The following is a 27914-nucleotide window of genomic DNA, read 5'->3' as shown; positions in this document are numbered from 1 at the left end:
CATCCCTGCTGAAATCCTGCCTGCAAGGACTAGGTAGAGGGGCAGGCTGGAAGCTTCTCCTAATTTTGGAAGCCTCCAGGTTCTGTCTGCACCCCTGGAGATAATGCCGAGGTGAGAAACCTGCAAGGGATTGGAGTGGCAGCTGTGAATATATATAAATAATAAATTATAGCTATAAATATAAATAATAATATGTCAAATATATATAAAATTATAATTAAATTATAAGATTAAATATATTAATAAATATATTATTAAATATAATAATAAATATAGCAATAAATATAATAATTAATATAAATAATGTATCATTGGGATTCCTGAAATATGGGATTTTCCCCAAGAGCGAGGGAGGGAAGGTGGAGGTGACATCCCAGCAGGACACAGCAGCAGAAAAAACACCCAAACTGTGAAATACCAGGGGAAAGGGGGCACAGAGATGGTTTTTGCAGGAGAGAGCTGCTCCTCAGCTCTTGTCACCTCCCCGGAGCCTCGGGTCAGGGGATGTCACCTCTGTCCCCTGGGGGAAGGTGATGCCACCTGGTCCTTCCGAATTCGGGACAGGCGATGCCGACAAGCAGCAGAAAATTCACTTTTCCCTCCTTTGCCCCATCTCAGGCAGCAGCGGGAGGAAATCCAGGGAGGGAGAGCCCGAGCGAAGTCCCCTCGCCTGGTGACGTCTCTCATTCCTCCTTTTTTTTTTTTTTTTTTCTTTTTTCCTGTCCCTATAAAGAATCTCGGGCTCGCATCAAACTTCCCTGCGACAGCCCAGGGGTGTGGGACAGACGGACGGACAGACAGACAGGCGGACAGCAGAGCGGGGTCCGGCCATGGACCCGGCAGGTAGAGCCAGGTGAGCTCCGTGTCCTCCTGTCCTGCCGGGACATCTGTCCGCCCTGCCGCACCTGCAGCTCCATCCCAGAGCCGAGATTCATCCCATCCCTCCTCCCAAACCCAGCGCTGCCGCTCTCGCCGAGAGGGGGAAACTTTTTCTGCCAAACTTTTTTTTTTTTTTTTGCCCAACTTTTTTTTCGCGGCGTTTTTGCTCCACTTTTTTCACCCGGGAGGATTCTGAAGCAGAGACACGGACAGGGATTGGAAAAGAAGGAAAAAGTGATTGAGGAAAGGAGGTGAAGGGAAAAAAAAAAAAAAAAACACCAAAAGGAGAAGCTCGGGAAGAAGGGGAAGCGAGCACAGCCCGCAGGATGGAGCGGTGAATGGGAAGAACAATTCCACTGCGATCAACAAGTGGCGGCTCCCCGTCCCGACCCTCCCTCCCCGCTCCGGCTTTCCCAAACTTGTGGCATCGAAAGGAAAACTTCTCCGGAGGGCTCTGACACGGACCAGGAGCTGTCCCGGGATGGTGGCCCGGACCAGCGCCCTGCTGGCCCTCTGTGCCCTCCAGGGGCTGCTGCAGCACGGTAAGAGCCGCCCGTGCCCGGGGTGTGGGGTGGCTGCTGTCCCCTGGGGTGGCTGCTGTCCCTTGGGGTGGCTGCTGTCCTCTGGGGTGCCTCAGGAGAGCGCTCCCTTATGATTTTTTGAGTTTTCCCACCCTTTTCCTGAGCAGGTGTCACCGCTCTGTCCCCAAACGCCAAAAGTTTTAATCTTTGTGGTAGAGGGAAAAGGATTAAACCTCCCGTAAGGTGTCGCACATAAAGCTCATGTTTCAATGGGTGTTTCCCCCTCGAGGTTTGGCCGAATGATTTAAAATAGCAGCTTGTGAGCGTTCACCGATTTGTGGCTTTTCTTCGCTCGCTTCTGGTTGTGTTTGATCACTTGAGGGTTTAAAAGGAGGAGCTGTCTGGGAGCCCGGGGCTATCCCTCTGTCCTGGGACTGTGGACAGATCATTCTCTTTGATATTTCTATTCTGATTATTTGATATTTCAATTTTTGTTCACGTGCCTTCCCCTTCTCAGCCCAGGTGCCAGGTTAGATCCCCTGCTCCCCAAAACTCATTTTCCTTTACAGCAAAGACCCTGTCCCCCCGGATTTATTCCCAAGTTTTGCTTCTATCAGAAAAGCCAAGAGGCAGGTTAATGAGATTTGGGAGAGCTTTTCCATCAGCTGTATGACTTTTCATTATCTCATTAAGCATGAGGATTTTGCTGGATTACTGAGCTATTCATTCATGACGCTGCAAATTGTGTAAGGGAGATGGGCTCTTGTTTATTGGGGAATTCCTTCTGACAGAAAGGACTTTTTCATTTTTTTGGGTTGGTGGATGGATTGCACAGCACGAGGCTGTTGTTCTTCAGCACATTATAATCTTTTCATAGTTAAGAGGATAACTTCTGGAAACACTGTGGAGCATCACTGATTTTCTTGGATTCATTCAGGGATTTTAATGTATTCCTTCTGCAGAAAGGGGCTGATTGGCAGGCACAAACCCTGGGGAATTTCACATCTCCCCCACAGTTACCTGCAGAATAAATAGCCTGTGCTGCAAAGGGCTTGTCCAGCTTTTTCAACAGAAGCTGAAGCAGCAAATCTTGGCTGCCCCTGCAGCAGGAATGCTCAGGATCTGTGCTGTGCCCAGGGAATCTGTGCCCACGCCTTGGGCTGCACCTGGAACAGGATTCCTGAGCTGTGCTCCAGCAGCTGGCAGCTCTAACCTCTGAACAACCTGCAAAAGTCACCCAAAATCCAGTGTGGATTGCACCGAGGCACCAATCACCCTGACTCTCATGGGTTAGAGGGATAATTACGGGGAAGATGGGAGAAAATGTGGATTTCCTGAGTGTTCCTAGGTCTCCAAGGAGGTCAGGGGGAAAGCCTGGCTGGAGATGCTGCCCACACTTCAGGTCTTTACTCACCAGGTTCCTTTCCTAATAATTTGGAGTTTGGTCCAGATTCCTTTTGCAATCAGTGCCAGGCACAGAGGCGAACAAGAGAACACAAATTCTATGACAGAGAGGGGGGAGGAACATCCCTGTGCCCATGGGCAAAGGCTGGTGTGGGACTTGGAGCAGCTGTGGATGGCAGGAGCTTGGTTCATCTTTAGAAAAAAATAAAGCATCACACAGCCCCTGGGTGCCCTCCTTGGGCTGGAAGGCAGAGTGAGACAGGAATGCCAGGATTTGGGACAGCACTGGTGCTAATGGTGTTACTGGTATTACTGGAATTAACCTTGCCCTCCAAGTTCCCCTCCAGCACTGAGTTCAGTGATGCTCTGCTCAACCTCCCAAAGCCTGGATCTATCTCTGAGCTGTAGTCAAACCTTCCCTGGGGTCTCTGTGGCCACACTGTGCTGAGGAGGCTGACTCTGCTCCCAGCCCAAACTATTCCATCTGCAATGCAGAGAGCAGCAAACTCAAACTGTGGCAGCTGCTCAGTACCAAGGTATTGACTCCTCAGACACTTCTCTCCAGGTTCATCTCCAGCAATGAAACTGATGACATTCTGGCCATTCCATTTATCCAGCTCTCCTGTGGAGAATTTCTGACTTATTTGGTGCTTTCAGCAGTGGGGAGAGACCATACAAACATCATTCCAGTGATTTCCCACCTTACTCCAAATTCCAGCTCTTTAAATTTCCTCATTTAGTTCCATGAGTACATTAAATTCCCACTTTCCTTTTGCTCATTGCTCAGCTTCTTCTCGACTCCCCAGAGCACAGGTTGGGGTCTTGCTGCTCAGAAATTGCCACTGATGTGGTAGTGATGGTGCAGATGCCAACAGCTGGCACAGGTTTTAGGTGGGAGGGTTCAGAATCAGCCCTTGGGGAAACAATCTGCAAAGAAATTCTTACACTTTAATCTGTGCATAAAAAATTCAGTATCTTTTACCCTCTGACATGACCACCAGGAGGTTTTTAATATCTGAGCAATCCAAGTCACTTTTTGGGTACTGGAATAAACTCAGTCATTTCAGTGATTTAACACTGGAAATTATAAAAGATTGAAGAATAAAAATTAGGTCCTGCCTGATGGCTTTGAAATTTAAGCACGCTTGAAATTGATTTTTTTTTGTTGTTGTTTAATTTTGCAATGTCTTCTACAAATTGAATATACTGGATGGGCAATGAAGCTTGTTAACACAGAGATTTCAATTAAACCTTGTATCAGTAGATAAAAGCTTCAGGAGCTCAAATTCCTCTTGCTTTTCCAGAGTCCAGCAGGATGAATGTGGCTGTGCCAAGGCAGAGGCACTGAGGGGTTGTTTTCCCAAAAAAATAAGTGTGTCCTAATTGGTGTTACTCCCAAACATTTGCTTTACTGTGGGAAAATGTTATAAAAAGCAGAGGAGCCTTTTTTAGGCTGGTGATATATGAGCCTCCTGCTGAAGCTGCCACATTCAAAACCAACTGGAAATCTCTTTATACCAATTCAGCCATTTAAGGCAAGGAAAAAAAAAAAATGTAAAGTATTTCTGAATACTCCCTGAACTTCTAAGAAACAGCATCATACCCAAAAGAACACTGAGAAAACGAAGCAGATGGTTTGCTGAAGGCTTCTGGTGTACGAACTTGCAGTTTTTTCTTTAAATCTCGTACAAAATATTTGTCTGTGAGCATTGGTGTGCTCTGAGTAAGAGAATTGAATCCATTTGGGTCATTTCTGCCCTTTCACACATTCCCTGGATTGTTCATTTTATGGCAAATTATTTGTGCAAAACCATAACTCAACCTACTGCACTTTGGATTAACATCTCAGATTGGGCTGCATACAGAATATTTATGTTGTTACTTAGTTTATGCACACAAGAGCTTTCAAGCCCAACATGAGATTCTGAGATTCCTCAGGTACAGCCAGGGAAGGTGATCTGACCTTTTTGGAGGAGGGTGAAAACCTGTTCTATCCCAAATTTATTGGGGGGTGGGACACACCTGGTCCTGGGATGCAGGAAGGGTCACTTGGTCACCAGAAAAAGCACAAAGATGCTCTCAGCTCTCATTGCAGGAGAATTCTGGGGCCAGCAGCATTTTTTAAAGCTGCACAGGACATTTCCAGGGCTGGACTTTCACAGCCCCACTGAGCTCCACATGCTCACTTTGGTATTTCCTCTGATCCACCTTCCCTTTCTTTCTCCAAGCCAGTCTGATGTCACTGGAATGGCAATTAGGAGTGGAAGTAATTAAAGGGCATTGGAGTATCTGGACAGCAGCTAGGATTGAACTAAATGTGTCCCCAGTGCTTTCCTTCATAAAACAGCATCCAAATGTCCTCAGTCACAGCCCCCAGGACAAGTGACTGCCCAAAAAAATCTGGATAAAATGTGTGTGATAGAGAACTGAGCTCCCTGTCAGGCACATCTTTAATTTTTCTATTTAAAGCCACAGAGAAAAGAGCAGAAGCTGCCAAAATCTACCAGTCAAGGGTTTTATCTGGAAAAGGCTTGGCCCAGGGAGCAGCACTCCAGGGGCAGAGCTTGGAACCAGCAGCAGCCAGGCAGGATCACAAACCATGGGAATCTGCACCTGGTGTGAGCTCAGAGACTCAGCCAGGAGTGGGAAGGATGAGGATGAGCATGAGGATGAGGATGAGGATCAGGATCAGGATCAAGATCAGGATTGAGATCAGGATGAGGATGAGGATGAAGATCAGGATGAGAATCAAAATGAGGATGAGGATGAAGATCAGGATGAGAACCAAAATGAGGATGAGGATGAGGATCAGGATCAGGATCAGGATCAGGATCAGGATTGAGATCAAGATGAGGATCAAGATCAGGATGAGGCTGAGGATGGGGATGAGGATGAAGATCAGGATGAGGATCAAAATGAGGATGAGGATCAGGATCAGGATTGAGATCAGGATGAGGATCAAGGCCAGGATGAGGCTGAGGATGAGGATGAGGATGAGGATCAGGATCAGCCTGATCCCCTGAGGCTGTAAGAACTGAAATTGCTGGGTGCTCAATTTGTGCAGATTCCTCCCTGTCGAGTGCTGGGCAATCCCAAAGGCTGGGAATGGGAGCAGGGAATTCCCACGTGGAAGGAGCTGAGCCCTGTGCCACTGCTGACTTCTGCTCCAGCCTCTTACCAACAGTGAAACAGAACTGAGCACCCTGATGGATGGGGAGCAATCTGGGAATTATTTTATAATGGACAGGGAGCAATCTGAGAACTCTTTTATGATGGACAGGGAACAATATGGGAACTGTTTTATTTTATGATGGACAGGGAGCAATCTGGGAACTGTTTTATTTTATGATGGAGAGTGAGTAAGCCCATGGACATCTTCATGAGTCACTCTAATGCCCTCATGCCCAAGCCCTTGGATTAGTTTGACTTTGCAGCACATTCTTGTTGTCCCCACTACATCCTACACCCCTGTCCTGCTCTCCCCCCTTTCCTGGATGTCTCCTAAACTCCCCTCAGGGCTCAGGATTCCTTGAATTTTTACATTAGGGGAAGCCAAGGGGAATTTCCCAGCCCTTCCACACCAGGGGTCTGTGCAGTCTCTCTTCTCTGTCCCAAAATGAATTTTGGTTCTGTAATTCTCTCTGGTGCAGAGATTTCTGAAAAAAAGCAAAGTGAGACCAGCAGTAGAATCTCTTGTTTTCTGCCAGCTCTTTGCATTCCTGCTGCACTGAATTATCACAAGAAATAATTTTTGTAAGTCCCCCCAATATTTGGAAAAGCAGGAGGGGTCACGTCTCATACATGAGGGGTGTGTGTGAACAGAGCTTTTGTTTTGGCTCTAAGTAGGAAAGTTTTAACACTGAGAATGAGTAATGAGGAAAAAAACCTCATCTAACCCTGCAAATTATAAAAGTCTGAAAAATCCACTTTTTCCTTTGTGCCCTGCAGGGAATGGCAAAAGCACATGGCCCTCAATGTTTCAAAATTCAGCCAAAACCCACACTGGGCCCAGAATGTAAAGGAAATATATGGACCAGCCTTCTATTTTCAGATCACTTGCCTTTGTCTTCTTCATTTCCACATGGGTTTCCTTAGACCTTCCTGTGTTTTTCTGAGCTGTGGGAACGTGATTGCCAAGGAAGTGGAGAGGGGAGTTTTCAGCCCTGCTGGGATTGTTCTTATTTGAGGGTCAAGGAAGCCTGACCCTGCCATTACCTGTTCCATTTTTACAAAATCACCATGGGTCTCAACCACCTCAGCCAAAATGTTTTGCTTCCTTGGAGCCCACAGCTCAGGAATTGCTCACCTGGAATTCTTCCTTGTGGATACACCAAAAAAAAAGGAAAAACCCCAAAACATTTTGGGGCTGCTCTGCCCATTCCTCCAGAGCTGGAAAATGGGGATTAGAGAGAGGAAAATGGGATTCCTGCAGGCAGAAACAGCTGAGCTGTGAGCTGCTCATCCTGTTTGCTCCTATCCAGGGCTCATCAGCTGAAATCAGGGCTGAATGCTCTCCTAAAGGAGCTCCAGCAATTTCCTCCCAGTCCCCAGAGCTGCAGTGAGAATGTGAGTGTGTATCTCCTCAATTCCCTCACTTACCCCTTATTGCAATAGGGATCATCCTCAAATCTGCTCCTGCATTTCACTGATTTTGAGCTGGGGAGTGCAAGGCTTGGCTTTTCCAGCCTTTAATGTGCTGACACCTCCTGCAGAGTGTCTCCCAAGAGCTGTAAAATGTGAATTTCCCTTTCCTTCTGCACTCAGCTGCCAGGAGCAGCTCCCCCAGGAGCCACCACACATCCACAGTAGCACTTGGAACCCTTGGTGTGGACAATCCTGATTTTAGGAGCAGGAAAAACCTTGGAAAAGCTTGCCCAGAGCTTTTGGGAGCAGGGAGGTTCATGCTGGAAGGAGGGAAGTAAAACTCTGCTGAAAAACTTGCAGGAAAATAAATTCTTGCAGGAAATTAAATCTCTGGTCACTGGGACATCCCCTCCCTCCCCTTGGGAAGGGCACCCAGAGCTGCTTCACTGCTCAGTTAATGAAGATTTACAGGGAGAAGGGGAAGGGTTTCAGGAGCTTCCACTGCTTTCCATCAGGAGAAATAATAATGCAGAACACAGGTGTGGGGAGGGATGCTTTTCTCATCTCTGCTTCTGACACAAGATCTCTTTTTCCAGCTTTTCTCTCAGACAAAATCTCTTCTCTCAGTTCTTTCTAAGACAAAATCTCATTTCCCAGCTCTTTCTGAGACAAGATCTCTTTTCCTAGTTTTTTTTTTTTCTGACACAAGATGTCTTTCCCCAGTTCTTTTTGAGACAAGATCTCTCTTCCCAGTTTTTTTCTGAGACAAGATCTCTTTACCCACTTCTCTCGGAGACAAAATCTCTTTTTCCAGCTATTTCTGAGACAAAATTTCTTTTTGCAGTTCTTTCTGACACAAGATCTCTTTTCCCAACTCTTTCTGAGACAAAATCTCTTTTCCCAGTTCTGAGATCCTTTTTCCCAGTTCTTTTTGAGACAAGATCTCTTTGCCCACTTCTTTCTGAGACAAAAATCTCTTTTTGCAATTCTTTCTGGGGCAAGATTTCTTTTCCCTGTTCTTTGAGACAAAATTTATTCTCCCAGCTTCTTTCTGAGACAAGATTTCTTTCCCCAGTTCTTTCTGACATAAGATCTCTTTTCCCAGTTCATTTTGAGATAAGATCTCTTTCTCCAATATTTCTTAGACAAAATCTCTTTTCCCAGTTCTTTCTGACACAAGATCTCTTTTCCCAGTTATTTTTCAGATAAGATCTCTTTCCCCACCTATTTCTTAGACAAGAGCTCCTTTTCCAGTTCTTTCTGAGACAAAATCTCCTTTTCCAGCTATTTCTGAGACAAAAATCTCTTTCCCCAGTTCTTTCTTAGACAAGATGTCCCTTCCCAGTTCTTTCTGACAAAAAAAAAAAAAATCTCTTTTGTCTGTTCTTTCTGAGTCAAGATCTTCTTTCCCAGCTTCTTTCTGACACAAGATTTCTTTTCCCAGTTCTTTCTATTCTACTTGTCCCCAACAGAAAGGATGAGAAATAATGGATTTAAGTTGAAACAATGAAGATGGAGGTCAAATAATTAGACAAGTTCTTATTTAGATGTATGATTATCCTGGGAGATTGGTCTCTGATTTATTTTCCAAGCTGTTTCTGAGACAAAATCTCTTTTCTCAGCTATTTCTTAGACAGGATCTCCTTTCCCAGTTCTTTCTAAGACAAGATCTCTTCTCCCAGCCCTTTCTAAGACAAAATTCTCTTTTCCCAGCTATTTCTTGGACAGGATCTCCTTTCCCAGCTCTTTCTGGATGTGCCTGAGCCCAGGCAGTGCTGTCAGCTCTCCTGCATGACACAGCAGCCCTGAGCTCAGCTGCTTGGAAGGGCTCTGGTACAATTAAAGGATGATTCAAGTCAATGCAAACAATGATGTCAGCCTGGGGACCTTTAAAACACAATTTGAGCTATTACACGGTGTGAAGCAGAGAGAATCAGGTAACCTTTTGGCCTGCCACATTTTTTTTTTTTCTCTGCAGATGGATCATGTCTGGTTATTTTCATGTTTGCACACTCAGGACAAGTTTTGCCTCTCTCTCACCCAGGTTTAAGGCTGTGCTTGGCTGAAGACAATAGCCTGGATTTGAATTGTGCATTGTATGGCTGAGAACATTGATTTTCACATTGTTTACACATTTTGTGGTGGAATCTGAGGGCTGAAAGAACTGAAAGCTGCTCCCTCACTGCAGGTTTTATGGAGTTACTGGAAAGTCCTGATTTTGCTTTGAGAAAACAAAATATTCTGCTTTTTCCCAGTGGTGAAGGAAATCCAGAGTGGGGCTGAGCCTGCAGCAGCCCCCAGTTGTGTGAGGCAGCACAAGAACCCTTCCTGCTACTCCTCACATTTTTTTTGGCTGCACAGACCCTGTTCTGCTCAGTGCTTGAGACTCCCATGCTCTAACCAACTTCCTTTTGGTCTGGGCAGATTTTCTGTTGGGTAAGGAAGGAGCACAAGGGTTTGGCTCAATAGGGATGCTCAGAAAGTGATTAACGCCTAAAATCCTGTGATTAATCCCTAAAAATGTGTGATCAATCCCTAAAATCCTGTGTCAGCATGAAGGGAGCAGAGAGTGATGGGCAGGGACTGCTGGGGCAGAGCCTCAGGAGCTCATAGCTCTTGGCCCATCTCATTTTGTATTCTCCTGGCCTGTCCTGGTTTGGAGGACAGGTATCTGCCAATAAAGGCAGGAGCCTCTCTTTGAAATGGAGAATGTAAACCCTCTCCCTCCAAATTATTATAATTTTGAAATTAATGGGCTCTCAGGCAAAGATATGGGAATTAGGAAGAACAGTTCTTCACTAGGAAAATTAAAATAGAAATGCAGGATTACAAAGAACAATCCCAACCCTGCCAGAGTCAGAATCCAAGCTGACACCCATCAGTCAGTCAGGGTGGTGGCAGCAGTCCCATTCCATGGTGCTGCATCCTCCTGCAGTGGCAGATGTGGTTCAGCTGGAGCAGTGCTCCTGGAGAAGGTGCAGTTTCCTCTGAAGGTGCAGGGATGATGTGGAAGGGTCTGGTTTTCCTCTGGAATCCAGTGGAGAGAAGGTGCCTTGGTGTCCAAAATCTCAGTTTTTCTCTGGGTAGGAAAGGCTTGGCTCCTCCCCTGGCTGGAGCATCTCCCAGTGGGATGATGGAATTTTATCAGTCATGCCCTGGGACTCAGTGGCCATGAACAGGAGATATCTCCTGGAGGGAGGATGGGCTGTGGGAAGATAAAGATGATTGCCCAGCTGGTTTAAAGATGGCCCATTAGCAGAGAATATGTGCCAGGAGATCAGGGGCACTGCCCCACCTGGCTGCAGCAGATGGGGACGGAATCCACATTTCTGGTCACATCATCCCAAAACATGGCCCATCTCATTCTGTATTCTGCCCATCCCATTTTGTGCTCTCTTTACCCATCTCATTTTGTGTTTCTCCCAGCTCTTCCCAGCCATGGGGACATTTCCAAGGAAAATGTCTCTGTGGGTCTCTGGGAAGGCAGGGCCAGGTGTTACCACTGCTGATTCTGTGAACAATTTTATTTCTTCACCTCCTGATCCATCAGCAAGGAGATAAACCAAGATAAGCCTGGATTTGCAGGTTTGGAATGTCTGTGGTGTTTTCACCTTTGGGATGTTTTCTCTGGCTTTCCCAGACTGTAAAATAGGGATGAGCTCAATTCTCTGGGTCAGTTTGGGCACTATCAGCCCTGCTCTGATGAGAGAAATGGGAGAACACAGTATGGGACAATTCCTAGGATGGAGAGACTCTCTGGGAAGGGAATTCAGGGAAACAGGAGGCTGCTGAGCAGGGCTTGTCAAAGGTTCTTCCATTCAGCTCCAAGCAGTTCCCATCAGCAATTCTGTCATTGTTTACAAGGCTGATTTCTCATTCCTGTGGGATTGTTCTGATCTGTTTTATCTATTCTGATCTCTTGGATAAATCAGCCATTTTGCATTTTAAACTGTCATCTACTTTGCATTTGAAAAGTAATACTCAGACCCACTTGGTGAAATGTGGGGAAAATTAATTTCATGAAGTCATGAAACCTTCTTGTGGTTACTGAAGTTCCTCTCTCTTTGTGCACAGCAATTGTGGTTATATTGCTATTAAAAATAAACTCCCAGCCTTATTTCCTGATGTTCTGTGTGGATGTCAGAGCTTATGCACAACATCAGCCAGGGCAGGATCCCCAGACAGGCACCACAACATCCCTCAGCACAGGCTGATGCTCCCTAGAGAAAGGTTTTCCTTCTCCCTTCCCAGGAAAATATTTGTTTCAGCCTTCTCCAGGACAGAATCTTTGGCTTTCTGGTGGTTTTCTGGCAGAAGGACAAGAGAAAAGGAGTTTTGTCTGGATATAAATCTCACTTTTCATTTGCCAGATCTGTCCAGCACTCAGGAGAAAATCAGGGCAGTAGATATGAAAATTCTGTGCTCAAAGTGAGATTAGTGGAAAAGCCAAAGCTGAGCTGGTTTTGATTTCCATGGAGGATTGTTGGCACAGTCACTGCTCAAGGCCATTTGCCCTTGCACTGCACAATATCTTTGTACTTTAAAATTAATGTAGGCTTTGAAATAGTACCTGGATTTGTGCTCTGGCACTGAGCAGTGCAGCTCTGAGCTTCTCCCTCTCTGCCTACCTGTGCCAAGTGGAATCTTTAATCCAGGGTCCAATTCTGGACAAGGGAAACACCACAGCCTTTGTCTGGTGACCCTGGGGTTGCTCTTACAGCTTCTGGACATTTCTGATAGAAGGAAACTATTTCATTTTGCACCTTTGGAATTGCAATGATGGATAATATTGGTGTATCATTGATGCCATCACTGGTGTGGCTCAGGATAAACACTTCACCTGAGTCAATCACCAAGCTAAAACCTTCAGAGCCTTTTATTTGGGGCTGTTTATTTTTTAATTGGCTGACCAATACATCTGGTGTCACCAGAAGTCTCCTTCAATTTAGAGCTAAGCTGTCCAGACTTAAGGAGAGAGAGGAGAGCCCAGAGCAGCCCACTTTAATCATCTTTCCTGTTTTAAATTCTTTTGCTTATCTCAGTTCTGGCCTTGCCATCTGCTGGTAGTGGAAGCAGGGCAGTGACTCTTAGGCGTGGTGAGATGTCAGGAGAGTGCCTCAAACTCTGATCTGCAGTGGGGATGATAAAGGAGTTCTCAGGATACAGGAGCTGGGAGGAATTCTCAGCATCCACAGGGCAAAGGTCTCCCTGGCGCTCTTCAGTTTGCTGGTTGGTGTCCTGCAGGGTGCATTGTACTGCCAGCCTTTCAAAGGTGCCTCGTTGTTTTGGTTCCATATTGTTCTGAGTTAAATGGTAGGAAAAGAGAAATTGCTGCTAGCACAACATTCCCTTATAGGTCTATTCATTATTGATCCCCAGAGGAAGCAGAGAGTTCCCCTGGACAATGGGCAGATATACAAACGAGCATACTTTAACTTTCTGTGCTTGCACAGCTCATTTGGCTGCATTTCCTTTACATTCTCAGCAGCACAAATCCAGACATCAGTTGGTTTGATGTCTTCCTCTGCCTTGAACTGCTGCCTTGTTAGACATTCTGGGTGACAGGAAGCCTTTCTGAACTGTGGAACCACAGAGTCAGAGACCCAGAGTCACAGAACCACTGAATTACAGAACCACAGAGTCACAAACCACAGAATCACAGAATTACTAAATTACAGAACCACAGAATCACAAAGTCACAGAATCACAGTCACAGAACAGAGAATCAGAGATTCACAGTCACAGAACCACAGAACCAGACTCACAGAGTCACAGAACCACAGAATTACAGAACCACAGAATCAGACTCACAAAGTCTCTGAACCACAGAATCACAAAGTCACAGAGTCACAGAACTGCTGAATTACAACGACAGAATGACAGAATCACAGAACAGAGTCACAGAATCAGAGAACCACAAAACTGCAGAATCACAGAGTCACAGAGTCACAGAATCAGTCCTAGAATCACAGAACCACAGAATCAATCCCAGAATCACAAAACCACAGTCACAGAGTCAGACACAATCACAGAATCACAGAATTACAGTCACAGAATCAGAGAATCACAGAATCAGAGTCACAGTCACAGAACCAATCACAGAACCACAGAATCACAGAGTCAGAGAATCAGAGAGCCACAGAGTCACAGAATCTGAGAATCAATCGTAGAATCACAGAACCACAGAATTACAGAATCACAGAATCAATCCCAGAGCCACGGAATTACAGAGTCACAGAATCTGAGAATCACAGTCACAGAATCTGAGAATCAATCCTAGAATCACAGAACCACAAAATTACAGAATCACTCCCAGGACCACAGAATCACAGAGTCACAGAATCAGAGAATCACAGTCACAGAATCAATCCTGGAATCACAGAATCACACAATCCCAGAACCACAGAACAGGGAATATCCTGATTTCCCACCCTGTGCCTGAGAGCTTGGTCCAAACACTTCTTGAAGAGAGAGGCAGAGGGCTGATGTGGAAATGCTTTGGGCAGATGTGATGGAGCACTGAGGGATGCTCAAGCACTGGGAGCACTGGGAGCACTGGGAACACTGGGAGCACTGGGAGCACTGGGAGCAGAGGGCACCAGACCAGTCTGAGGTTTGCAGATGCCCCCTCAGGTCTCCAGTGCATTTTGGCCTCCCATTCCCCCCTACAGCTCAGGTTTTTCCTGCCTTTGTGCCTCTGCTCTTCTGTAAATCAGAGAGGTTGGTCCTTCCTTTCCTCCCTGGAGGGATGGAGCAATCAGTGTTTGGGAGAGGAAAAGCAGCTGCAGTAGATTTGTTCCATTTTTCATTCCCACCACCAGAGAAAAACCCATGTGAAGCTGCAAGGACACGTTCAGATTCTGAATATCAAGACTGGGGACTGAGCTAGGCTTGGCCTGAACTGGCAGAAATCCCAGGCAGGGATACTCAGGGCTTGCAAGGCTGCATTTTTTCCTTAAATTTCTTTTCCCTCAGCCTCCTGAGTGGTGAAATTCCCATGGCATCCACACCCACAGCCAAGGGAATATTGAATATTCAAGGGAATATTGGATTATTGAAGTTGAGAATCCAAAGGAGAAATCTCCCTTCTAGGAGCTCACTTGCTCTGGAATCTGCATGCTTTTGGTGAAAAGCAGAAAATTGCAGCAGAGCAGCATCCAGCCAGGGTTAAAAATCCAGCCTGAGTTCCTCCTTGCCCCTTGCATTCTGCTATATTACTATTATTATTATTATTATTATTATTATTATTATTATTATTAGTGTCCTTTCTTAGCCATAGATATTTCTCTACAACAGCTGCATCTCCCCAAACCTACAGCAAAGGCTTAAGTACCAACATCCACAAAAATTTCTCATTTTTGAGCCCAGCCCCTTGGATTTGCACCATCAGAGGGTGGGCATGACCATGCAGAAAACAAAAGATGAATAACACACAGATACAAACAAGGCACCCATTTATAGATCTTCTCAAAGCTCAGTATCAAAACTTTAGTGCTTATATTAATATTTGTTAATATTTGGTTGTGAGGAAGGGTGGGAAGAAAGAAAGAAAAAAGACATTGTTCCTCCTAGGAAAGTGTTTGTTGTTTTGTTTTTGTTTTTGTTTTTTTTCCCTAAGCAGCAGAACTTTAGGTATTTACTTTAAGAACACATTTCTGTGTCCAGGAAGAATGAAAAATCTTGGGAAAGGGAGCTCAGGAGGGGTCAGTGCTGGAGCTGGGCTCTGTGGAGGGTCAGGATTGGGATTAGGGAGAGTTGGGGATGGATGGGTTTATCCAGGATGGGTTTATTCAGGACGATTTTCAGGAATTCCTCACTCATTCTGTAGCAAAATTCATGAAAAGCTCCTGAAAAGTAAAGCTCCTGAACCCTCACACTCCTTCAGCAATGCTTTGGTTATTCATGACCAATATTCTCCCTCTTTTCTCTTTTGTTGTGAAAAAGATCAATTAATGCAGAGTCATAAAGTTGATCCGTGCATCCCTTGGCAGAATTGCAACAGCTTCATCTCCTACCAAGTAATTTCTCACTGAAAATGAACCCCAAAAATGAGTGTTCACTGGAATATGCCATCCTGGTCTTTCAACTGAGATGGAAATACACGGGAAAAGCAAAATTCCTGGGCATTATCAGCTTCCATGGCTCTTATTCTCTTTGTAACATGCTGGGTGAGCTGCAGTGTCTTTGTGCTCAGGAGCAGATATTCCCAAGCATGTTGTCTTTGGCATGGCCAGTATTTTATCTGCCAGAGCCAACTTTAATGAAAAATTCCTGAAAAATTCCACATTTCAACACAGCAACACTCTGCTGGGAATAACAATCTCTGGTGACCTCGTTCAGAAGCAGATATGGGGCAGGACACAAAGCAGGGAGATGTTTCTGACCTCCCTACCTGGAATTTGGGGATTTTGGGCTGAGTTTTTGGTGCCTGTCTGACTTTAGGTGTGATCTCAGCACTGGCAGGTTCTGAATTCCCTGTGGGACCTGCACCCAAAATCTGGATTGTGCGGTCAGAGCCATGGTGACACTGAGAGCTTGTGTGGCACAACAGACCCAGCTCAAAACCTCAGAATTTACAGCAATTTCTAGAGAAATGCCTGCACAGGGGGGGTGTCCTTTTACCTGCTGGGGTCCCTTGACACAGGTCAGGAAAATCTGGGGTCCAGCCCAGCAAACATCAGCCATGGTTTGTCACACACAGCTTCATCCTCTCCTTGCAGGAGACTGGAAAACCAATAAAGCAAACAAAGCTGGGCAAAAAAAAAAAAGTCCAGATACTGAGTGAAATGGCCTTAAATAAAATAGATATTTATTGGAAGGGAATAAATAGGTATTTATTGAAAGGAATAAAACAGGTATTTATTGAAAGGGTTAAAATGGATATTTATTGAAAGGAATAAAATAGGTATTTATTGAAAGGGTTAAAAATGGATATTTATTGAAAGGGTTAAAACGAATATTTATTGAAAGGATTAAAATGGGTATTTATTGAAAGGATTCACCTTGGGCAGTGCAAGTGCCTGGCCAGGGCTACACCCACATCAAATCCCAGGTGGATCCTGGTACTAAGCTTTACACTTGCATAAGTTTTGGTTCATCCACACACTGGGATCAATTGTCCAACCACAGCCCAAGGATATGAAGTCTCAGCTCCAGACTTGCCCCCTTTCCATCACTGTTGTTTGTGATTTTTGGGTACCAGTTGTCCTTGATTCTCCACTAGGAAGGAATTGTTTTGTCCAACTACCCTGTGAAGAGAATTTACTAACACCTAACTAACACCTTACTAACACCTAATATGAAGCTTCTACTTTAAGTGGATAATGCAAACCCCCCTCCCTCCAAATTATTAATATAATTTTGAAATTAAGGGCCTCTCAGGAAAAGATATGGGAATTAGGAATAACAGTTCTTCACTAGGAAAATTAAAATAGAAATGCAGGATTACAAAGAACAATCCCAAACCCTGCCAGAGTCAGAATCCAAGCTGACACCCGTCAGTCAGTCAGGGTGGTGGCAGCAGTCCCATTCCATGGTGGCTGCATCCTCCTGCAGTGGCAGATGTGGTTCAGCTGGAGCAGTGCTCCTGGAGAAGGTGCAGTTTCCTCTGAAGGTGCAGGGATGATGTGGAAGGGTCTGGTTTTCCTCTGGAATGCAGTGGAAAGGAGGTATCTTGCTGTCCAAAATCTCAGTTTTTCTGTGGGTAGGAAAGGCTTGGCTCCTCCCCTGGCTGAAGCATCTCCCAGTGGGATGATGGAATTTTATCAGTCATGCCCTGGGACTCAGTGGCCATGAACAGGAGATATCTCCTGGAGGGAGGATGGGCTGTGGGCAGATAAAGATGATTGCCCAGCTGGTTTAAAGATGGCCCATTAGCAGAGAATATGTGCCAGGAGATCAGGGGCACTGCCCCACCTGGCTGCAGCAGATGGGGACAGAATTCGCATTTCTGGCCACAGCAATCCAACACAGGATGAGGGCAGCTGTAATTCACTGCTGTGCTCATCCCTGGTTGAGCACTCAGCTCTCAGCCCCTGCAAGGTCCCCTCTTGCTAAAATCCCTTTCCTTGGGGGGGTTCCTGCAGTGACAGAGGCTGGCTGAGAGCACAGGACTGTGCAGAAAACATCTCTACCCTAATCAGGGCTGCTGCCTCCCTCCAGCTGTGAAGGATGCAAAGGGAGGGACAGGTTCTTGCCAACCACAGAATTGCCCAAATATTTATCTCTGCTAAAAACAGTTACTGGATGCAGCCCAAGGTTGGTTCTGACGGGAGGCATCAAACACAATGTGCATGAATCAGGGACAGCACATCTGGCACTGCCTGCGTGCTGCAGGGATAAAAATAAAGAGTCAGCAAGCTCCAGCTGCTGGGTTATTTGTCCTGCAACAAGGCTGCAGTTTCCTGGCATCACCAGTAGTGCCAGCAGGGTGCCAGGCATCACCTGGGGTCCCTTGCACTCTTTTTTGCATGAAGTGGATCTGGAATGAAGGATCACCACTTTTTTGAAGAAAAAAAAAAAAATAAAGAAAAAAAATTCAGAACATTTCTCTGATATTTTATTTCTGGAAGTGTCTGATGCAAAATTTCTTTTCCTGGAAAGATTCTTCCCCCTGCCTGCTTCCCCCTCCTCCCTCAGAACTCTGGTACCAATATTTTTGTGGCAATTTCCTGGCTCTCAGGGGATTCCTGCTGAAGATTCCCCTCCCCTCTGGCCCGGAGATGGTGATCCCTGCACTGCTCTGTGGAAGGAGGGAATGCCCCCTGCACAGCCTGGGATGCTGGCAGTGAGAGATTCCAGCTCATCCTGCTCTGGAGGATGGCTCAGGTGTTCCTGGGAGTCTCTGATCCTTTTTTCCAAAGTGTGAACCTGGAAGGGCAGGGAATGGCTGGATCCATGTGCAGGGAATGTCTGGATCTGTGTGCAGGGAATGGCTGGATCCAGGAGCAGGGACACATTTCATCACAAACCTCATCCAACTCCTTCCCCTGCTCTCAGCCAAGTGAGCCCTGCCCCAGGATTGCGTCCAGGATTCTCCCCCATGTCTGTGTCCCGGATTCTCCCCCAGGATTTTCCCCCAGAATTGTGTCCAGGATTCTCCCCCATGTCTGTGTCCCGGATTGTCCCCCAGGACTTTCCCCCAGGATTGTCCCCCAGGATTGTCCCCCAGGATTGTCCCCCAGGATTGTCCACCAGGTTTGTGTCCAGGATTGTCCCCCAGTATTGTATCCAGCACCTCTCCCTCCATCCCTCTGCTAATGGATAAGCAAAACCCTTACCTGGGCAAAATTTGGCACCAAGGCAGGGCCAGAATCTTGGAGCTGAGGGTACAAAAACTGCCCAAACTTTTGATCACTTCCAAAGAAATCATCTTGCAGAGCAGCCCTGGAGAGAGGCTTATCACATTGACTTCCCTGATTAACCCAGGACACCAATTTTAGGCACTGTAAAAACAGTGGAGGTCAAATTTACTATGGAGGGCAAGGACCAGTGACTCAATTTTCCTTTTTCTTTATAGTCACTTTTCACCTTGAAGAACAAAAGGTCCCAAAGTCAGAGAACGTTTGTTCTTGACTCTTGCCAAAGCCTTTTCTTTTTTTCTCTTTTTTTAATAAACCATCATTAAAATCTGGGCCCTTTGCCTTGACAAAAGAATATATTTGTGTACACTTAAGTGACAGGAAAGAGCCTGTGAGGCAGGGCTGCTCACAGATAAAGGAATTCCGGACATTATTCCTTGTGCTCCAAGGGTTGTGACATGGGATTTCCTCTCCAAGTGGTAAATAGCCCTGCAGTTGTACAGCAGGGTGGGGTTTTCTTTAAAACCAGGAGACATTAAAGCATTTTAAGAGGAGAAAAAGGTGCACAAAATCCTTGGTAATGGCTGGAGGGGAATCCACCTGCTCCAGGTTTTGCCCCCCCAAAATTTCCCAGAGGTTTGAGGTGCTGCCAGCTGGGCTGTGCTTTGGGAAGGACTGCTCAAGGCAGAGAAAAATAGATTTAACTCAAGGGGTGGCCCCAAATCTCAGCACCCTGCGTGTTCCCCCTTGTGAAAAATGAGGTTTATTTTTTTGGTGGATTTTAAAAAGTTTAATGCAAGATAATAAGAGACAAATAATAAAATAAAACATTATAATGGTTGGGTGTTTGGTATTTAGTCGAGCATTTTTTGTTGTTTTGGAGACACCCTTAAATTTATTAGCTTGTTGTGTATTTATAGACTTGTCATACACTTTTAAACCTTTTTAGAAACTGTTTTTGATATTTTAGGAATTGCTTTATATGGCTACTTTTTGAGTCTGTCTTTTTAAAGCACACGTGGTTTTTTGGTTGTGGTTTTAATTTCTTTTTAATTTATTTTAATTTGGGCCGTGGTCTAATTTTTGTGTCCAATTTTTCCAGACAGTCAGTGATGGTAACTGGTATTTCAGTAGCAGGTGTTTTTACTGGGTGTTATTTAACTAAATGGATAGCTTTTTCCAAGTTCTTTCTAAGAAGCTGTAGATTTTATCCTGTTCTCATTTTAAATCAAAAAACATTCAATTTTCGATTAATCCTTTGCATGGAGGGCTCACCAAAGTGCCCTGAGTTTGGGAGAAGACAAAGGGAGAGGACCAAAACTGCCTTGATGAGGGTGAAAGAACCTCCAGCTAATTTTATATTTGGATTTCCTTTCCTCCCCATTCCTGAGGCAGGGTCACAGAGCCTGCAGATCCCAAACCTCCCAGGCTGCAGCAAAAAGGGAAAGATCACAGCTCTCTAAATCCTCAGATTCTGGTCTTCAGCAATAAAGGTTCATTTAGGGAATCTGCAGTGGAAAAGATAAATGAGAATTTTACAAGGGTTTCCAAATGCCAGGTTCCTACTGCAGCTTTTAATTCAATTCTGCTTGAGTGTAGATATCTGAATTATTTTCACTGGTGTCAGTGCAGGCACAAAGTGATTAAAGTGGAAAATCCCACTTGGAAAATGGGATTGAATGGGATTGAACTCAAGATCCAGTTTGAATGGGATTGAGCTCAAGATCCAGGTTGGATGAGCTGTGAAGGATCTGGTTCCACTGGTGAATAAAACACCAGGGAAGGGCTGGAGAGGTTGAAATCCTGGCTGTGCTCAGCCCCCACTGGATTAAGAGATTGTGTCAAGGGGCTTGAAATCCCTACAGAACACAGGAGGACTCTAATCAAGCTCAGAACTGGAGATTTCAAAGGAAAAATTGACAATTTTTCCTTCTGTCTCTGTGCCTCCTTACCAACCACCCACATTTTTCTGGAAAAAGGGGAAAAGAGAAAGTTGCCCTGTTGTCTGCAGGAATAAAATACCACAGCTAAAATTCCTCTATGACTGCTCTGAGGAACAACAAAGACAAGGAGAGATGAATCATGCAGAGAATTACTCATTTCTCAACAGTAAACAGGTCATGCTCAGCATTGTTAACTCAGGGCTGCTGTGGGTGTTTGGGGAGAGCAGGGGAAAATCTCTTTGCCCAGGAATAAAATGATGGGAATTAGGCTGGAATTGCACCCAAACATTGGCACTTCTGCCAGGGAATTAGGTATTCCTGCTTTTCTGATATCCTGGTGCAATCCGTTGGATCTCATCAGATAAATTGTATTTTCATGGCCAAAATCCAAACAAACAACACTGAAAAATGAGCAAACAGAGCCTTTTAAGAAAGATTTATAAAAGTTAAATAGGTCTAATACTTAGGTTAGGGATTTTTTTTTAGGTAGTTTTAAAATATCTCAAATTAATTAAGAATATAAAAAGTGATCTGCTGTCCTTCCTCCTGTAGTGATGTGACCAGGTGGAGAGATTCTGTTTCATCACAGGGGAAATTGTTCTTTAATTTCAGAGTGATTGTGGGGGAAACTGTCCCTTAATTTCAATGCCATTGCGGGGCAAACTTTTCTTAATTTCAGTGCCAATACAAGAAAACTTTCCTTGATTTCAAAGCCATTGTGGGGGAAACTTTCCTTAATTTCAGTCCCATTGCAGGGGATCTGTCCCTCCTTAATTTCAGAGCCACTGTGGGGGATCTGTCCCTTAATTTCTTTCTACTCTCCAGCAGCCTTTTCCCCCTCCCAAAGCTGCTTCCCCGCTCTGACCTTGCTCTAGAGCCCAGAAATGCCTCACAATTTTCCTAAAGGCTCTTTTTATTCCAGTGGCTCCTGTTTGAGCCACTGCTATGCAGTTAATGCTGCACAGTCCTTTCCACCCTGGGACATTCCAGCCAAGGGTTTTACAATTTGGCAGCTGAGGTCTCAGCCTGAAAATTCATCCCTGGTTTTTTGGTTTTTTTTTTTTTTGGTTTTTTTTGTTTGTTTGTTTGTTTTGGTTTGGTTTGTTTTGTTTTGTTTTGTTTTTTTTTTTTCCCTCCCCCAAGAGCCTGTTTTCAATTGCTATAAACATTTTGATAGCTTAAGAGTGCAACAAAATGCTGAGCCTCCCTTTCCAGCTGGAAGCCAGGAGAATTCCTTTGACTCCAAGTGTTTTGCTCATTGTTGGCTGTTCCAGTGGCTGCTCTTGGCTTGGCCAAGCAGATCCAGGCACCTCTGGAACCTCCTGGCACATCCAGGGAAAATTCAAAGCCATTTTTATGTGCTTTTCTAGCAATTCTGTGTGTCTGCAGTGGGTGTTGTTCCCCTTCACAAACATCCCCAGACTCAGCAAGAGCCACCAGGAACTTCTTGATTTTCTTCAGAAACCCCTCAGAGCCACAGCTCACCTGTGCCAGGCCAAATTCCTGTGCAGCACCTGAAGTTTCAGTGATTAATCAAGAAAAGAGGGGGCAGAACTCTGAAAGAGGAACCCCAGCAAATGCTGGCTCCATCTTGATAAGCTGTTTGTTTATTCTGCAGGGTCTCAGATCTGGATTTCATTTCTGGGATTAGTTCTCTGAATTCTTAGTGCAGCAAATCAAGGCTGTATGTGTGGAATCAGGATGGAAATAACCTTTTTAATTTAATTGTCTGCATGGATTTGCATTATTCTTTCATCTCTCACCTTGGTGCTTTTCTCCTCCTGAATTCAAATGGTGACATTTTTCTTTCTCGGTAACATTTTTCTTTCTTGGTGACATCCAGTTTTCATTTTGCTTTCATTTGGTGCTCACTGAACTTTCATCATTTTCTTCTCTCTTAGATATTTTCATACAGTTCTGTAGTCCTTACCAAGGCTTTGGATCCTCTGCAAGAGACAGTCAGGAGAGAACTCCAAACCCTCGTCATTTAATTATTTTAGAGTCTTATTTGTTGATTTTGCAAACTACCCAGCACCCAAATTAATTTTACTGTTCAAAGGGCAGCTGCACACTTTGTCTGTCTATAGGAAGTGGGGATGAAGAGGTGAGATTTTTTAGGAAAAGCGAACAGTGTGGTTGTTTCTGCTCTGAAATCAATATTAAAAACAAAACCAGTTTGGGGGGTAATAAGTAAAAAATAAAATTTAAAAAATTAAAAATTATTCTGTGGAAAAATCCTGTGTGGAAAGTGGCTGGGTTAGAAGCAGTTTGGTCCCATCCCAGCCATGCCATGACCTTGCTGTGGGGCTGGAAGTGGAGGATGCTGGAGACACCACGTTCCTTGGTGGAATCAAGGCTCTGGATCTGTCTCCCACTACCGGGGGCTGCCCTAAATATCCGGCTATTTTTAGTCGAGTCTTTTTCTGTTGCTGCTTTCCATAATAAGAAAAAACCTTTGAAGGATTTGTGTTTTTCATCCCTATGCACAAGAGGAATTAAAATAAATAAATAGGCCTTAAATATTTAGACATGAAGAGAGAAGAATTTCCTGCCCAGCTCTGGCCGAGCAGCGTAGGTGGCTTTAATGTGACCCAGGGCTGCTCCCAGTACCTGGCAATGTTTGCTTTTCTTGGAAGCAGCTGCACCAAAGCACCTTTAAAATCAGCAAATCTGCTGTTTCCAGGTCATTGTGCAAACCCCCCCTTCCCTGAGCCACAGTTTTTCCAGATGAGGAATTGATGTGCTGCAACCTGTTAGAGAGGGAATGGCTCCGGGCACAGCAGAGGAGTCCTGGAAGTGTCTGGACACCCCCAAATCCACCCAAAATGCACTGAAAACACAGCCTGGCTCTGGGCATCACACCTGGATCATGCTGCTGCCCCTCCTCTGGGCTGTTCCCAGACACCAAAAACTGCTTTGAGGGTCAAGAGAGAGGGGGATAGGAGAAGGGATTTTTGTCAACAGGCAGCCACGCTATGCAGACTTGATAAATATGTGCAGTGCTAATTCGAAGCAGATCCCTGCTTTGCCACGAGCAGAATTCCTCCAAAGGCTGCCATCAAAAACATTATGTCACAGCTGTGGAGAAGCCTCACAAACAGGGGAGAAGTTGGGGTCACGTCAGGGTAAGAGCGTGGTGGAGGCTGAGGAAGTGATTGAAGCCCTGCTCCACGGCCTGATGCAGTTTGTCATTAAGAAGGATTTCACCAAATGATTTGCAGCCAAATTCCCTGGGCCTGATTGGTACTTTCCAGCTTAATGCAAACCAGTGAGGAAACCAGACCTAGTTAGGCCAAGCTGCCCAGGGAGGCTGCAGGGTAACAAAACCTCACCCGAGGCTGTGGAAATGGAACTGGAACTGGGCTTGGGTTTAAGGAGATGGTTGGGTTCCCTCTCCCCATCTCAGCAAACAGCTTTTATCTCATTTCCCAAAATAGCAGCCTGCTATCCTTCAAAACAAACCAGCAAAAGAGGGAAAGCCTCCTGAGACAGGCACACGAAGCAGACAGAAGTGGAGCTGATCGAAAACAGATTCCGGCGTCAGGCCCAAAGTCAGCTTCAGCCCATTGCTTCTTAATGGGGAGAGCTCAGAAACTGAGCAAACAAAGCCATTACCCACCGAGCAGATTGCACTGACACTGAGCATTCACATGCTCCTGACACGTCCAAGCCCTGTATTTGCTCAAATCCATCTCTGTTTAGTGTGGCACATCAATTGCCTCGACCTCAGGAGGCTCTGGCTCATTTGCTCCTGGATTTATGGCTCGAGGAAAAATGGTCCAATAGTGCTAACAGGGGTGGGCTTTTGTTCTGCTTCACCCTGCCCATCCACCTTCCCTGCTCTGATTTCAGCTCCATCCCTCTCCTGGCCTTCCCTTGGCCTGCTCCTTCTGCAGGTCAGTGATTCATCACACAGGAGGACACAGATGTTCTCTACAAAGAAGCCTTTCCATGCAGGCTTGGGTTTTTTCTTAGAAAAGGGGATGAGGAAAGAGATGGAGAGGAGGAATAAAGGGCTGAGAATGGGGATTGCCCAGTTTCCAGTTTGTGTGGTGCTTCCTGTGGGACACAGGAGCATCTGCAGGGAGCAGAGATCACTGCTGGACCCACACCAAGCAGGAAACCTCAGGGAATGTGGCCTGGGGAAAGCTGGAGTCTCTCTGAGCAGCTTTCCCATCATTATTTGGTGTTCCCTGTGTCCTTCCTTGATGGCAAGTTGGAGCATGGTCAGAGGTTGCTTTGCAATCCACCCTCCCCCAAATTCCTCACCCAAATTCCTCTGTCAGCTCTTCCTTTCTTGGAAAACATCCCCAGTCCTCCCTGAGGTCTGGTTTGGGGCCATTCAGAGTCCAAAGCTGAGATATCCTTGCTGCCTTTGAGGTTTGCGAAGGGAAGGGTCCTGAGCTCAAGGCAGGACATCAGAAAATTCCCAAATGTGCAGCTGGAGCTCTCAGAGATTGTTCCATCCAGCAAAAGGACATCTCCCAGCACTTCATCCCCTCTAATCCTAAACATTCCTGAAGGTAGGGGTGCATCCCTGCTTCCTCTGGGAGGTGAATCAACAACCTTGGGAAGGTTTTCTGTCCTCTCCCCAGACTCTTACCAACAGAAAGAGCAGATAAATTATTTCCCTTGGTATCAGACCTGCCATGATTCCAACCTCTCCTGATAACCACTCCCATCTCCAACAGTTTTATTATTTCAGTACCTATGGATCCATTCCTCATAATTCCCATCTGCTTGGCTTAAATGTTCTTTTTCCAGATCTTATAAAGCTCATTCTGTACAGGGTTTGAGGATAAGGGACAGATAGTTACAGGGGTTTCCAACACTTTCATGTACAAGTGGATGATGGAACAAGGAGAAAATTTGGGATTTAGTCTGCAGATGTTGGAGGAGGGACATGAGTAAGCATCCTCCTGATCTGATACATCAGACAGAGTCTGAGTGCTGGCAAAAAAGACAAAAAAATGCTTTCAAAGAAACACACATTTTGTTAAATCACAATGTCAGGGATTTTATAACTCCTCTCTCTTCTTCTCTGGCCATTTAATGTCTCTCCAGGGGATCCTTGGTCTTAGGATGAAATACCATCATATTTTATTATCAAAGGAGGAGCTGACGCACAGGATAATGATTTAGTTGACTGGGTATTTGGAAATACTGTTCCACTTGCTGCTATTGCCTCATGTTACATGGAAAATTGCCCTGGAAATGAATGTCCCAAGAACTGAAATAGCCAGGCCAGGTGAAGTTCAAAGTTAGCCCTCAAGTGGGACTTGATTTGGAGTTCATGCTGAGCAGTGCTTTAATTTGTGCTTTAATTTTAATTTCACTGCTGTGGCCCAGTGAAACTCCATTTACCCATCTCCTTAAGCTGAGAAAAGTTCATTTGCATCTGTTTGCTGTGAATTTACAGGAGTGGTGCTTTTCAAGCCCCAAAACTGTGGTTCTAGATGAGTCTGACTGCCCTAAATTACTGATGGAAGTTGTTTCCTGATTAAAAATGTCAGGGACTGGGTCAGAAGTCAGATTTTCCACACGTGGGAAACCAACTGTTGTATTGAACTCTGGCAAAAATTTCAGTTCTCCACTGACAGCAGCTTGCATGGAAACCTCAGGTAAATCCCTCCTGGATATTCTCTGGTGCCAGTTTCAATCCTGACCTCTGCTGGCCTCAGTTAGGAGCTGATGCTCCTAAAAACTGAAATAAATCAGTTTCTTATCTCCATAGAGGTAAATCCTGGCTCAAATCTCTCTGCCTGACCCACTGCTGTGCACCTGGTCCCTTCTTTGGGAAGTGCCACCACAGCTAAGGAACCACCTCAGACATTTACAGTCTGCCAATACCTGGCAGTGATGTGATTAACAAGGAAAAAATTAATATTATCTTATAACCACACTGAAAAGGAAAGGGCTGTTTTTTCTTGAATCTGATTCCTTGAAAAGGAAATTACAGAGAAGGTATCAAAATGCATAGAAAACCTTTTGAAAAACTTCTCTACTGCTGCTCTAACTTACAAAAAATCCATTCTCCTCAACAAAATATCCACCCTGGAGTGTGGGCAAGCCCTTTATTCCAGGTGAAAAAGTCCAGGGTAAAGAGAAAAGTGGGCAGGGACAGGAGAGAAATCACAGGTGAATCAATAGAGATTCACTGCTTTTTCTGCATGGGAGGAGCTGGCTCATCCCAGGAGGGATTTCAGGAGTGACTGATCCTCTCTGTGCACATGAGTAGGTTGGGAAACAGTTCTTGGAACTGAGTCAGCCCAACAAGTGCTTTCATTACTTGCAGCTGTACACAACAAATAAGTTAGAGAGAAATTCTGAGAGGTGCCAAATCCAATCCCATTGATGTGGGAGTGAGCAGAGTGTTTAGTGCTGCACACATGAAACCCATGAATTACTGCTGCTGACTCCTCAGCCTCACCTGTCACCTTTGGTAAATGAGCAGATCTGATGATACTCCTCAAAATAATAAAGTAATTCAACTAAAGGTGGTTTAAAGCCTTCCATCCCTAGCAGCTACAACTTTGTAGTGACTACTCACCACATACAAACTACCTGCAGAGAGGGATTAAAGGCAGCTCAGTGCAGGGTTTGGACAAGCTGGAAGCACAGCTTGGTCCAGGTTTGGTGTCTGTAGCTGTGAGGAACAGTTGGGTTGATATTTTATTTTATTTTATTTTATTTTATTTTATTTTATTTTATTTTATTTTATTTTATTTTATTTTATTTTATTTTATTTTATTTTATTTTATTCTATTTTTATGGCTAACAAGCCATAAAAATCTCCAGCTCTATCCATCCATACTCACATAAACAACCAGGAGTTCACCTGGGGGGACAAATCTGAGTTAGTACAGGGACACAGAGGAGCTGGGTGCCCTGAGTCCTGCTTGGCCTGAGGAATGTGCCCTGTGCTGGGGATGGCCAGTGAGGAGGAAGGGAAGCTTTGTCTGGAGCTGGTGAAGTCATCCTGTCTGGGAATCATTGGAACTCTCAGATCTGCAGCTTTTCTCAGGAGACCACGCTGGGGGCAGAGGCAAAGACAGCTTCATGCCTCACATTTTTGGAGTTTTTTTCCCCCCCTAGAGTCTTCAGGGCTCCTTTTTTGTGCATCTTGTTCCCACTGGGTCTGCATATTTCCTAATCATGGAAATGTGCCAGGTCTTCTCTTTCCCAGAGGAATTGACATAATTTGGATCAAGAAATGACAACATTCCCAGCCTTTTTTCCATCAATATGAGATGACCACATTTCCTAAATACTTCAAATTGTGC

At 45.1% G+C, this 27914-nt stretch overlaps 1 protein-coding gene across 3 annotated transcripts in view; it reads left to right on the top strand.

Moving 5' to 3' along the window:
* The first annotated feature begins 781 nt into the window (after window positions 1-781).
* Window positions 782-27914, top strand: part of LOC306808398 (vascular endothelial growth factor receptor kdr-like) — a 127559-nt gene continuing 100426 nt past the window's right edge. The window contains exon 1 of one of the 3 annotated variants that reach the window (XM_079318967.1): window positions 782-1421. In XM_079318967.1, coding sequence (XP_079175093.1) covers window positions 1361-1421 — 61 coding nt within the window. In that variant the 5' untranslated portion in view covers window positions 782-1360. The remainder of the gene's footprint in view (window positions 1422-27914) is intronic. The other 2 variants (XM_079318966.1, XM_079318968.1) reach the window with 2 other exon arrangements.

Source organism: Erithacus rubecula (genome assembly GCF_903797595.1).
Source record: "Erithacus rubecula genome assembly, chromosome: 15".
Taxonomy (NCBI): domain Eukaryota; kingdom Metazoa; phylum Chordata; class Aves; order Passeriformes; family Muscicapidae; genus Erithacus; species Erithacus rubecula.
The sequence above is the reverse complement of the archived record's forward strand: the minus strand, read 5'-3'. Positions and strand labels throughout refer to the sequence as shown.